This window comes from Phyllobates terribilis, unplaced genomic scaffold (genome assembly GCF_046119375.1).
Source record: "Phyllobates terribilis strain yellow unplaced genomic scaffold, ASM4611937v1 Scaffold_3__8_contigs__length_932513732, whole genome shotgun sequence".
Classification (NCBI taxonomy): Eukaryota; Metazoa; Chordata; class Amphibia; order Anura; family Dendrobatidae; genus Phyllobates; species Phyllobates terribilis.
Window position 1 is genome coordinate 683,096,117 of NW_027362763.1, and position 12,909 is coordinate 683,109,025.

The following is a 12,909-nucleotide window of genomic DNA, read 5'->3' on the forward strand; positions in this document are numbered from 1 at the left end:
AATAAATGTCTTCAAAAACAACAACGAGCTGGATCAAAAAAAAAAAATTATGGGTTTTGGAAGAAGGGGTGAAAAGTAAAATTAAAAGCTGAAATATTAAAAATCATCCAGTCATGGAGGGGTTAATAAATCTATGAAGCTCCTGTCCCTGGTGACAGTGTGGCCCCTGCTTCTGACATGAGTGGGGTATGAGCAGTCACGTGGTTTGAGGGGAACAACACAAACAGCCCCGAGTGTCCCCGAGCACGTGACGTCCTGCCCCAGCCCCGTTATCTCCTCTTTCTAGCCTCTTCTTCTCAGCAGGGGGAGTAGTCGCTGGCCGATCCGCAGGGCGCAGTGTGAGGTGCGGGGAGCGCTCGGTGCTCGGCTCTTGCTGCCTGCTCTGTTGTGTGGCGGGCTTCTGGCTGCACGCCGCTGGTCCTCCCGTGCCCTGTGTGTGTCCGCGTCCTGCCCGGCTCATCCCTTCCTCCTGCAGACATGGCCGAGGCCTCCGAGAAGCTGTACCGGGCCGAGTACGCCAAGAGCGGCCGGGCCTCGTGCAAGAAATGCGGGGACAACATCGCCAAGGAGTCGCTGCGCCTCGCCATCATGGTGCAGGTAATCATGCGGCGGCTGCATGGCGGGGAGGCGGCGGGCCTCCATACAGAGCCGTGTGCCCGGGGCAGGGGGCGACACTTCCGGTATAAAGTGCCCTCCTGTGACTTTTACACAAACGGCGCTGCCACCTGAAATGTCGCAGCAGTGGCATCAAAATGCACTTAAAGGGGTGAAGCAGGTGTGCTAATCTATTCCAGTGCACTTAAAGGGGTGCTCCCCCAGTGCAATGAGCTGTGTTCCCGTGCACTTAAAGGGGGGTGCAATGGGCTGCGGTCTCGTGCACTTAAAGTGGTGAAGCAGGTGTGCTAATCTATTCCCATGCACTTAAAGGGGGTGCTCTCGGTGCAATGAGCTGCTTTCCTGTACACTTGAAGGGGTGCTCCTGGTGCAGCAAGCTTCATTTTTGTGTACTTAAAAGGGGCGCAATGAGCTGCGCTCCCGTTCACTTGATGGGGTGCTCTTGGCGCAATGAGCTGCACTCCCGTTCACTTGAAGGGGGATTTCCCCATACAGTGAGCGGCATCTCTCTCATCCCTGGTTTGCACACTGGTGCCCAGGCCTCTATTCTGAGACAATTCTGCAGATTTCAGCCTTCCTGGATCTTCCCCTCTAGATATAAGTTTCTGTGTTACAGGATCAGTTACATTCCTGTCTTCGTTCCATGGGGTGCACAGATTTTTGCAATTTCTCAGCTAGCGGAAGCAGACAGGAAGTGCAGGGGGGTGTCTCTGTACATGGGCAGCTCCCCCACCCGCAGGACTTCCTCTCTGATTTGCTTATGATTTCTATAAATTTCTCACAGTTGAGGCATCAGATCCCAGCACTGCCCTCCAGCACGGTCCTATGTGCTGCCAGGTGTCCCCTACACAGGACTCCAGGAGTGACGGTGCTCCACCAGTGCAGCTGCTTCTAGAATGCAATTCTGCACCCAAGTTGTCAGTTCTTATAGGGGGTTGTCAGGAGTAATGGTGCTCATCTTATTACTGTAGGATTACAGTATGGGCACACGTGTGCGCGCTCACACATCAGCATCTGGAAACCGGATCAGAAACACAAGGCAGATGTGCATAAAGGGGTCGTCTACCATTGGGGATAATATTCAGTGTTGGAGGGTTGGTAGGCTTTTATCTACTGTGCATGGAGGCCTTAAAGGGCTATTCCCAAAATCATATCGGTCTGTTATCTATATATACAGAACTAATCACGTGTGCAAATACTTAGTATTGTAATTCTGCACTGATTTGCTGCTATGATGCCCTTTGGGAACGGATCCTGTCTTTCAAGCATATTCAGATACACCTAATGACCCTGTTTAATAATAAGGCATCTGATAACCGGGTTATAGCGAAGCTCAGCTACGCTATGCCGAAGATCTGATTGATATCAGATGCACCTAGTGACCCTGTCTAATAAAGCATCCCCCAGAACCCTCTCACTGCATCCTTGTTGCAGCACAGCTCAGCCGTTCTATGCTCCGCCATGCTTGCTGGGGAGAGCATGATACTGCTCCGAAGATCCCCATGAGACACCAATGAAATGTGGAGTTTGTAAATGGTAATGAATATTTCCCAAATAATTGGTCATAGTCGCCTTACTCATAACTATCAATGGTCACCTCATCCATAGACACAGATCTTATGTCTATCAGGAAGAGCAGAGTGAGGGGCCTGCAGCACTGAGGAGGAGCAGAGAGCTGCTGCAAAGTGTAGTTTTAGCAGGTAAGAATAGGAGCACTCACTAAGATACGTGCAGTGGAGAAGCAGATGACAAAAAAGCTCCTGTACTTTGCAAAACAATATATATATACACACACAGTACAGACCAAAAGTTTGGACACACCTCATTTAAAGATTTTTCTGTATTTTCATAACTATGAAAATTGTACATTCACACGGAAGGCATCAAAACTATGAATTAACACATGTGGAATTATATACTTAACAAAAAAGTGTGAAACAACTGAAAATATCTTATATTCTAGGTTCTTCAAAGTAGCCACCTTTTGCTTTGATGACTGCTTTGCACACTCTTGGCATTCTCTTGATGAGCTTCAAGAGGTAGTCACCGGAAATGGTTTTCACTTCACAGGTGTGCCCTGTCAGGTTTAATAAGTGAGATTTCTTGCCTTATAAATGGGGTTGGGACCATCACTTGTGTTGTGCAGAAGTCTGGTGGATACACAGCTGATAGTCCTACTGAATAGACTGTTAGAATTTGTATTATGGCAAGAAAAAAGCAGCTAAGTAAAGAAAAACGAGTGGCCATCATTACTTTAACCCCTTAAGCCCCGGAGCATTTTCCGTTTTTGCATTTTCGTTTTTGCTCCCCTTGTTCCCAGAGCCATAGCGTTTTTATTTTTTGGTCAATATGGCCATGTGAGGGCTTATTTTTTGCGGGACGAGTTGTACTTTTCAAAGCCATTACTAGTTTTACCATATCCTGTACGGGAAAAAAATTCCAAGTGCGGTAAAATTGCAAAAAAAAAGTGCAATACCACAGTTGTTTTTTATTTATTTTTTTTACCACGTTCACTGAATGCTAAAACTGACCTGCCCTTCTTATTCTACAGGTCATTACAAGTTCATAGACACCAAACATGTATAGGTTCTTTTATATTTAAGTGGTGAAAAAAAATTCCAAAATTTGGTAAAAAAAAATAAATAAAAAAAAAGCGCCATTTTCTAAGACCCGTAGCGTCTCCATTTTTCGTGATCTGGGGCTGTTTGATGGCTTATTTTTTGTGCACCGGACTGACGTTTTTATTGATAACATTTGGGGTAGATCCGATGTTTTGATAGCCCGTTATTGCATTTTATTGAAATTTTGCGGCGACCAAAAAACGTAATTCTGGCGTTTAGAATTTTTTTCTCGTTACGCCGTTTACCGATCGGATTAATTCTTTTTTTATATTGATCGGGCGATTCTGAACGCGGCGATACCAAATATGTGTATGTGGGTTTTTTTTTTTTTAGATATTTTATTTTGGATGGGGCGAAAGGGGGGTGATTTAAACTTTTATATTTTTTTATTTTTTTTTTTATATTTTTAAAAACTTTTTTTTTTTTTTACTTTTTGCTTGCTTCTATAGTCTCCATAGGAGACTAGAAGCAGCAACTATCCGATCGCCTCTGCAACATACAGGGGACGAGCAGGTCCCCTGCATGCAGCAGAAATGGTCCTGTGCTATGAGCGCCGACCACTAGGTGGCGCTCATAGCGACAAGATCATGACAACCACAGGCGTCTGCTGCAGACCCTGGGTTGTCATGCCCACCCATCTGCGACCCGCGATCACGTGACGGGGTCGCCGGTGGGCGGGGCTTATGACGCCCTACCCGGAAGCGTGCGTTAAATGCTGCTGTCGGAGATTGACAGCGGCATTTAACATGTTAACAGCCGCGGGTGGATCGCGATTCCACCCGCGGCTGTTGCGGGCACATGTCAGCTGTAAGAATCAGCTGACATGTGCTCCGTTCAGTGAGGGCTCAGCGCAGCAGCCCTCACTGAATGGGCAGTATGCAAATATGCGTACTAATACGTCCCCGGTATTTAAGGGGTTAAGAAATGAAGGTCAGTCAGTCCGAAAAATTGGGCAAACTTTGAAAGTGTCCCCAAGTGCTGTTGCAAAAACCATCAAGCGCTACAAAGAAACTGGCTCACATGAGGACCGCCCCAGGAAAGGAAGACCAAGAGTCACCTCTGCTTCTGAGGATAAGTTTTATCCGAGTCACCAGCCTTAGAAATCGCAGGTTAACAGCAGCTCAGATTAGAGACCAGGTCAATGCCCACAGAGTTCTAGCAGCAGACATATATCTTCAACAACTGTTAAGAGGAGACTTTGTGCAGCAGGCCTTCATGGTAAAATAGCTGCTGGGAAACCACTGCTAAGGACAGGCAACAAGCGGAAGAGACTTGTTTGGGCTAAAGAACACAAGGAATGGACATTAGACCAGTGTAAATCTGTGCTTTGGTCTGATGAGTCCAAATTTGAGATCTTTGGTTCCAACCACCGTGTCTTTGTGCGACGCAGAAAAGTTGAACGGATGGACTCTACATGCCTGGTTCCCACCGTGAAGCATGGAGGAGGAGGTGTGATGGTGTGGGGGTGCTTTGCTGGTGACACTGTTGGGGATTTATTCAAAATTGAAGGCATACTGAACCAGCATGGCTACCACAGCATCTTGCAGCGGCATGCTATTCCATCCGGTTTGCGTTTAGTTGGACCATCATTTATTTTTCAACAGGACAATGACCCCAAACACACCTCCAGGCTGTGTAAGGACTATTTGACCAAGAAGAAGAGTGATGGGGTGCTACGCCAGATGACCTGGCCTCCACAGTCACCAGACCTGAACCCAATCGAGATGGTTTGGGGTGAGCTGGACCGCAGAGTGAAGGCAAAAGGGCCAACAAGTGCTAAGCATCTCTGGGAACTCCTTCAAGATTGCTGGAAGACCATTTCCGGTGACTACCTCTTGAAGCTCATCAAGAGAATGCCAAGAGTGTGCAAAGCAGTCATCAAAGCAAAAGGTGGCTACTTTGAAGAACCTAGAATATAAGACATATTTTCAGTTGTTTCACACTTTTTTGTTAAGTATATAATTCCACATGTGTTAATTCATAGTTTTGATGCCTTCAGTGTGAATGTACAATTTTCATAGTCATGAAAATACCGAAAAATCTTTAAATGAGAAGGTGTGTCCAAACTTTTGGTCTGTACTGTATATATAATTTTCCATTATGTGACTTCCTCCGCTGATTATTACATCAAAGTTGAATGTGCAGGGAAACGATCTGTAAATGTCAAACGGAGCAAATTTTTAATAAAAAAAATCAACGGAATTTTTTTTTTCTTCCTTTAATAATAAACCTGTCCTTCAAAGGTTGAAACCCCTTTTAAAGAAGACTTCCAGCTATGATTGTAGTACACAACCCATCTCTGTTGGATTTCTGCTGGGACACGGATGTGTAAACTTATGCATCGGCCTCTAGAAACTGAATCAGAAATTGCAGTGTTGAATCCCATGTAGTATGTTATTGCATAACGGGTGAGAGGTGGTCACAGGGATGATGGTGGGGAGGCTCATCCCTATAGGATTTCTATATGGACTTGGGTCTGTTGCAATCCATCAGGATGGAGGAGTAAATTGTCCTGCTGATGCATTTAGATTACATGTTTGGAGTTGTAGTTCCTTAATTAGATAAAGTAGTGATTGTGGGAGGGGACAGGGAGGTTTTTGCACTTATTCTTATTCATCCACCTTGATGAGCTGTTTGGGATGTCTGATAACAGAGAACAATAAGCTGCTTTTATTGTCCCTGGACTCCTGCAGCTTTATGCAGGGAGGGGCCACTGCTTGTCCCTATGGGGGCTTTAGTTTTGCTGCACCTGGACTGTTGTCTCCCTGGGCAGAGTTAATTAGATAAGTTGTCAATTTTGGTGATTGGCCTAGTAGACCCCACGGTAAAAGCAAACACCCGGCCATTAAATGCAATTGGTAGTGATAATATGTGACCTGACAGCTATGGCTGAGACTGCAGGGTTTATTATCATTAAAAAAAAACAAAAAACGGATTGATTAAAATACTTCTACTGTTTTGTGTATACAGCTCCTGAGTACTGTGTCTCCGTGGTTACAGACTATAAACAAACCCTGTGTCGTCGCATCCTGCCGTCACGTTACTCCTCATCTAGATAACCTGCATATAGGGACGGAGCCGGGCTTGTTTGTAGTCTGTAACCACGGAGACACATTAGTGCGCATAGGCGCTGTGTACTCCAAAACATCAAGAAATTTTCTGATTACAAACTTTTTTTTTTTTTTTTTATTCTAAGTACTAAGTAACGCCAGCACTGTAAAATATCTTACACCACTGATCGGACATGAGGATAGAAGAAGTGTGATCGTTCAGCGATTGTTCTGATTTATCAGCCCTTCTTTTCGTTAGATTCATCGTGAGAAGTTCCGCAACTTCCTAATGTACTTTGCTCCAAATCCTCGCTTTTTAAGATCTTTGCTTTCAGATGAAAGGACAGCAGAGTGCGAGCAGGTTTATCACTCCAGAGCAGCGCTCAGGCAGAGCGGGCGGTGTCGCTGCGGAGAGCGGCAGAGCTCATGTGATTGTAACTGTTTGTTTTCTCCTACAGTCCCCCATGTTTGATGGGAAGGTCCCACACTGGCACCACTATTCCTGCTTCTGGAAACGGGCGCGAGTCCTGTCCAATGGGGAAATCGATGGCTTCCCAGAGCTGCGCTGGGAGGACCAGGAGAAGATCAAGAAGGCGATTGAAACCGGAGGAGTGCCCGGCGGTAAGGAAGAGGGGGAGGGGAGTCTGTGTATCAAAAACGAACATTCCGGAACCTTTCAATTTACTCTTAGAAAAATATTTAGATTTGAGAGTCCTCAGTGGTTGATACCTTTTTAATGGGTAACTTAAAAAATGGTAACAAGTTGCAAGCTTTCGAGGCTACTCGAAAGCTGGAGGAGATGACAGGGAGCTTCTGACAATGATGCTTCTTCAATTTGGGGGCTGCCTGAAACACAGAAGTGGGGGGTCTGAAAATATGGATTGTAATCGGGCATCTTTTTTATAGTTAGAGTTGTAGTTTCCGTGCAGCTTTCCTTTAGCACCTCCAGATTTGGGTTGTAGGTGACTACTAGAGGCACCCGGTTGCTTTCTTGTTTAGTAATGTAGGAGATGATTCCTTGATATTCTGATGGCTCATGTAATCTGGTTCTCAATTGTTCTTGGATAGTAGCCTTGATTGACTTACCCTTGAGAAAGCGTGCGTGTAACATGCGAAACGTGCGTACGTAGGGCTCTGCACTTTCTGCTTGTGCATTCCCTGGGGGGCTTCACCTGGCACAAGGGTAAGGTTTACACGTGTGACATAGGACAGATTATATACATGTCAAGGTTCCACCTATCAGTCATAATATAATACCTTCTGTACTTGCATGTTACATGTGTTTTCCCTACCCCAGGGTTTTCGCTTGATGCTGTTTTGCCTGTCCTGGTTAGTTGTAAGAATGTTTTTAACCAGTATTTAATATAAATGTATATTTTATTCACACTCCCTTTGCTCCTCCTCTTTTCAAGTATTAATTTAGGAGTGTTCTAGATTTCTTCACATGCATGAATGATCTATGATGATCTAATTATTTGTACCTCAATATGCCTATGGGACTTGTACTCCTATATTTATGGTGGTTTACTATTATTATAATGACTTGGGGGTGAAAAAAATCTGAACTTTTATTAAAAAATAAATAGTATTGTGACACCATTTTCTGAGACGCACTATTTTTTTATTTATTTATATTTTAATTCTTGGAGCTTCTTTTTGGTTGCCCAGTTTTAATTATAAAGTGCTGCGGAATATGTTGGCGCTATATAAATGTTTATTATTGTTTTTATCGATACCTTTTGGGATACAAAATTAAGTTTTATACCGCTTTTTATTACTTTTTTTTTTTTTTCTAGGTACAAAGACTGAAAAACGGCACTTATAACTTTTTTTTTTTTTTTTTTACATTTACAAAATGGGTTAAATCATATTTTTTTTATTATTATTTTTTTTTAGCCCCGTGGATGCCTTGAACCTGCAGTCATTGGTTGCCACCTCTATAGTGCAGTTTATGGAAAAAAAACATATTTAGAGGAGCATGAAGAGTGCGGGGATGGGGGTCTTACGGACGCCCCTCCAGTTCTACACTGTGTTCCAAATTATTATGCAAATAATATTTTCTCAGATTTTCCCAAATTACCTGTATGAATTCAAGTCATTGTAATTTTCGAGTCAAATAACTATTAGAGTACAATTGAAAGGTTTTTGTACAAACTGCCTATGATAACAGTATATTTTTAAAAAAATAAAAAACTCAAACTGCACTCAAAATGCATGTTCCAAATTATTATGCACAGCAGAGTTTTCAACCTTTTCATTTTAATAAAGAACAAAAAAATTGTCATTTTTGAAATTATAAGCATTAGCAGGTTATTACAAACTGAAATCAAACAGTTTTCAACTCAAAACTTTATTCTAGGTGATGTTACATTTGCACATAGGACCCCTTGTTCGAAAGGAGCTTCTGAACTCTCTCGTCCATTGAATTTGTCAGGTTTTGGATGGTTTCTGCTTCAATTGTTTTGCATGAGGACAGAATACCCTCCCAGAGCTGTTGCTTAGATGTGCACTGCCTCCCGCCATCATAGACACTCCTTTTAATGATGCTCCAGAGGTTCTCAATGGGGTTGAGGTCAGGGGAGCATGGGGGCCACACCATAAGTTTGTCCCCTTTTATGCCCACAGCAGCCAGAGATGCAGATGTGTTATGTGCAGCATGAGACGGGGCATTATCATGCATGAAAATGATCTTGCTGCGGAATGTACGGTTCTTCTTCTTGAACCATGGAAGGAAGAGCTGTTTGAGAAACTCAACATACATTCTGGAGTTCATCTTTACCCCTTCAGGGATCCTAAAAGGGCCGACAATCTCTCTCCCCATGATTCCAGCCTAAAACATTACTCCACCTCCTCCTTGTTGGCGCCGTAGCCGTGTTTGCATGGGGTGTCCATCAACCAGCCATCCTCCACTCCATCCATCTGGGCCATCAAGATCATTTCATGCATGATAATGCCCCGTCTCATGCTGCACATAACACATCTGCATCTCTGGCTGCTAGGGGCATAAAAGGGGACAAACTTATGGTGTGGCCCCCATGCTCCCCTGACCTCAACCCCATTGAGAACCTCTGGAGCATCATCAAAAGGAGTGTCTATGATGGCGGGAGGCAGTTCACATCTAAGCAACAGTTCTGGGAGGGTATTCTGTCCTCATGCAAAACAACTGAAGCAGAAACCATCCAAAACCTGACAAATTCAATGGACGAGAGAGTTCAGAAGCTCCTTTCGAACAAGCGGTCCTATGTGCAAATGTAACATCACCTAGAATAAAGTTTTGAGTTGAAAACTGTTTGATTTCAGTTTGTAATAACCTGCTAATGCTTAGAATTTCAAAAATGACCATTTTTTTGTTTATTAAAATGAAAAGGTTGAAAACTCTGCTGTGCATAATAATTTGGAACATGCATTTTGAGTGCAGTTTGAGTTTTTTATTTTTTTAAATATCCTGTTATCATAGGCAGTTTGTACAAAAAACCTTTCACTTGTACTCTAATAGTTATTTGACTGGAAAATTACAATGACTGCAATTCGTATAGGTAATTTGGGAAAATCTGAGAAAATATTATTTGCATAATAATTTGGAACACAGTGTAGATTGATGGCACTTGTGGCCCGCTCCATGCCGCAATAGTTTGTCATGACCCGGTTTGCTGTCGGTGAATGGAAACTTTTGTGTTTTTTTTTCTCCTGACACAAACTCCTCTCTCTTTACTAAAGATCTGTGCAGTTATTAGGGGGGATCAATTAATTTCTAAAATGTTGTCCTCCTTGTAATAAAACGGTTCAGAAAGGGGTAAATATTTTCCTGCTGACTGATAACTTCTCCCCCCACAGGACCTGGAGGCGAAGGGAAAGGTGGTAAAGCGAGTATGACGTTGAATGATTTTGCAGCTGAATATGCAAAGTCCAACCGAAGCACCTGCAAAGGCTGTGAGGAAAAGATAGAGAAGGTAACGGGCGTAAGATGCAACATGGGCTGTGCAAAGAAAATAGGAACTTTTATTATATCTTTGTAAGTGTCTTGTCTCCATTTTCATATACGGCACCAAATCCACTGTAGTGCTGAAACAAGGTTCTTGCAGCTACCACTAGGGGGAGCTCACTACATGCAGATATATACAGCCATCACTAGGGGGCGCTCACTACATACAGATTTATACAGCCACCACTAGAGGGAGCTCACTACATACAGATTTATACAGTCACCACTAGGGGGAGCTCACTACATACAGATTTATACAGTCACCACTAGGGGGAGCTCACTACATACAGATTTATACAGCCATCACTAGGGGGAGCTCATTACATACAGATTTATACAGCCACCACTAGAGGGAGCTCACTACATACTGATTTATACAGTCACCACTAGGGGGAGCTCACTACATACAGATTTATACAGTCACCACTAGGGGGAGCTCACTACATACAGATTTATACAGTCACCACTAGAGGGAGCTCACTACATACAGATTTATACAGTCACCACTAGGGGGAGCTCACTACATACAGATTTATACAGCCACCGCTAGGGGGAGCTCACTACATACAGATTTATACAGTCACCGCTAGGGGGAGCTCAATGCATACAGATTTATACAGCCACCGCTAGGGGGAGCTCAATGCATACAGATTTATACAGCCACCGCTAGGGGGAGCTCAATGCATACAGATTTATACAGCCACCGCTAGGGGGAGCTCAATGCATACAGATTTATACAGCCACCGCTAGGGGGAGCTCAATGCATACAGATTTATACAGCCACCGCTAGGGGGAGCTCAATGCATACAGATTTATACAGCCACCGCTAGGGGGAGCTCAATGCATACAGATTTATACAGCCACCGCTAGGGGGAGCTCAATGCATACAGATTTATACAGCCACCGCTAGGGGGAGCTCAATGCATACAGATTTATACAGCCACCGCTAGGGGGAGCTCAATGCATACAGATTTATACAGCCACCGCTAGGGGGAGCTCAATGCATACAGATTTATACAGCCACCGCTAGGGGGAGCTCAATGCATACAGATTTATACAGCCACCGCTAGGGGGAGCTCAATGCATACAGATTTATACAGCCACCGCTAGGGGGAGCTCAATGCATACAGATTTATACAGCCACCGCTAGGGGGAGCTCACTGCATACAGATTTATACAGATCTCATGAAATAATAACATTGCATTCAGTGAGCTCCCTGTAGTGGTGATTGCAGGCGTACTCCATATTGGAAAAATGGCGGTTTTGGCTCCAGTCTTGATTTCTGGTCAAAAACAAACATCATAGGAATGGTCCCAGTCACTGTAAATAAGCATAGATTGTACTAAGGGCATAGTATGGGAAAAAGTATTATAAAGTTGCAGAAGTTTCACTTTACCCAAGCTGCATCCTGTGTCTGGCCGTAAAGCAGCAGGAGTTCCCCTCCGCTATACCTGGGACCAGGGCTCTATGAGGTTGTGACTGGCCAGGGTTCATGAGGCTGCTGTATACCATTCACTCGCTGACCTGTGTGAGTTTCCTCTTCAGGGTCAGGTCAGATTATCTAAAAAGAGTCTGGATGTGGAGCGGCCTCAGCTGGGCATGATCGACCGCTGGTATCACCCGGATTGTTTCGTGAGCCGCAGGGAAGAACTTGGATTCCTCGCTATGTACAGCGCCAGCCAGATGAGGGGGTTCAGCATCCTCAATGCAGAAGACAAGGAGAGTCTGAAAGGCAAACTACCAGCAGTGAAGAGCGAGAGCGGGTATGCATGCGAGTGCAGCTCTGGGGTATAATGCAGGAGGTAACTCAGGATCAGTAATGTATGTACACAGTGACTGCACCAGCAGAATAGTGAGTGCAGCTCTGGAGTATAATCCAGGATGTAACTCATGATCAGTACAGGATCAGTAATGTAATGTAAGTACACAGTGACTGCACCAGCAGAATAGTGAGTGCTGCTCTGGAGTATAATACAGGATGTAACTCAGGATCAGTAATGTAATGTATGTACACAGTGACTGCACCAGCAGAATAGTGAGTGCAGCTCTGGAGTATAATCCAGGATGTAACTGAGGATCAGTAATGTAATGTATGTACACAGTGACTGCACCAGCAGAATAGTGAGTGCAGCTCTGGAGTATAATACAGGAGGTAACTCAGGATCAGTAATGTAATGTATGTACACAGTGACTCCACCAGCAGAATAGTGAGTGCAGCTCTGGAGAATAATACAGGAGGTAACTCAGGATCGGTAATGTATGTACACAGTGACTGCACCAGCAGAATAGTGAGTGCTGCTCTGGAGTATAATACAGGAGGTAACTCAGGATCAGTAATGTAATGTATGTACACAGTGACTGCACCAGCAGAATAGTGAGTGCAGCTCTGGAGTATAATCCAGGATGTAACTGAGGATCAGTAATGTAATGTATGTACACAGTGACTGCACCAGCAGAATAGTGAGTGCAGCTCTGGAGAATAATACAGGAGGTAACTCAGGATCAGTAATGTAATGTATGTACACAGTGACTCCACCAGCAGAATAGTGAGTGCAGCTCTGGAGAATAATACAGGAGGTAACTCAGGATCGGTAATGTATGTACACAGTGACTGCACCAGCAGAATAGTTAGTGCTGCTC

At 44.1% G+C, this 12,909-nt stretch overlaps 1 protein-coding gene across 1 annotated transcript in view; it reads left to right on the forward strand.

The window, feature by feature from the left end:
* Positions 1–300: 300 nt before the first annotated feature.
* The window catches only part of PARP1 (poly(ADP-ribose) polymerase 1), a 38,247-nt gene continuing 25,638 nt past the window's right edge, over positions 301–12,909 (forward strand). Inside the window, exons 1-4 of the mRNA XM_073671839.1 lie at positions 301–597; positions 6,745–6,907; positions 10,121–10,236; positions 11,815–12,032. Coding sequence (XP_073527940.1) covers positions 478–597; positions 6,745–6,907; positions 10,121–10,236; positions 11,815–12,032 — 617 coding nt within the window. The 5' untranslated portion in view covers positions 301–477. The remainder of the gene's footprint in view (positions 598–6,744; positions 6,908–10,120; positions 10,237–11,814; positions 12,033–12,909) is intronic.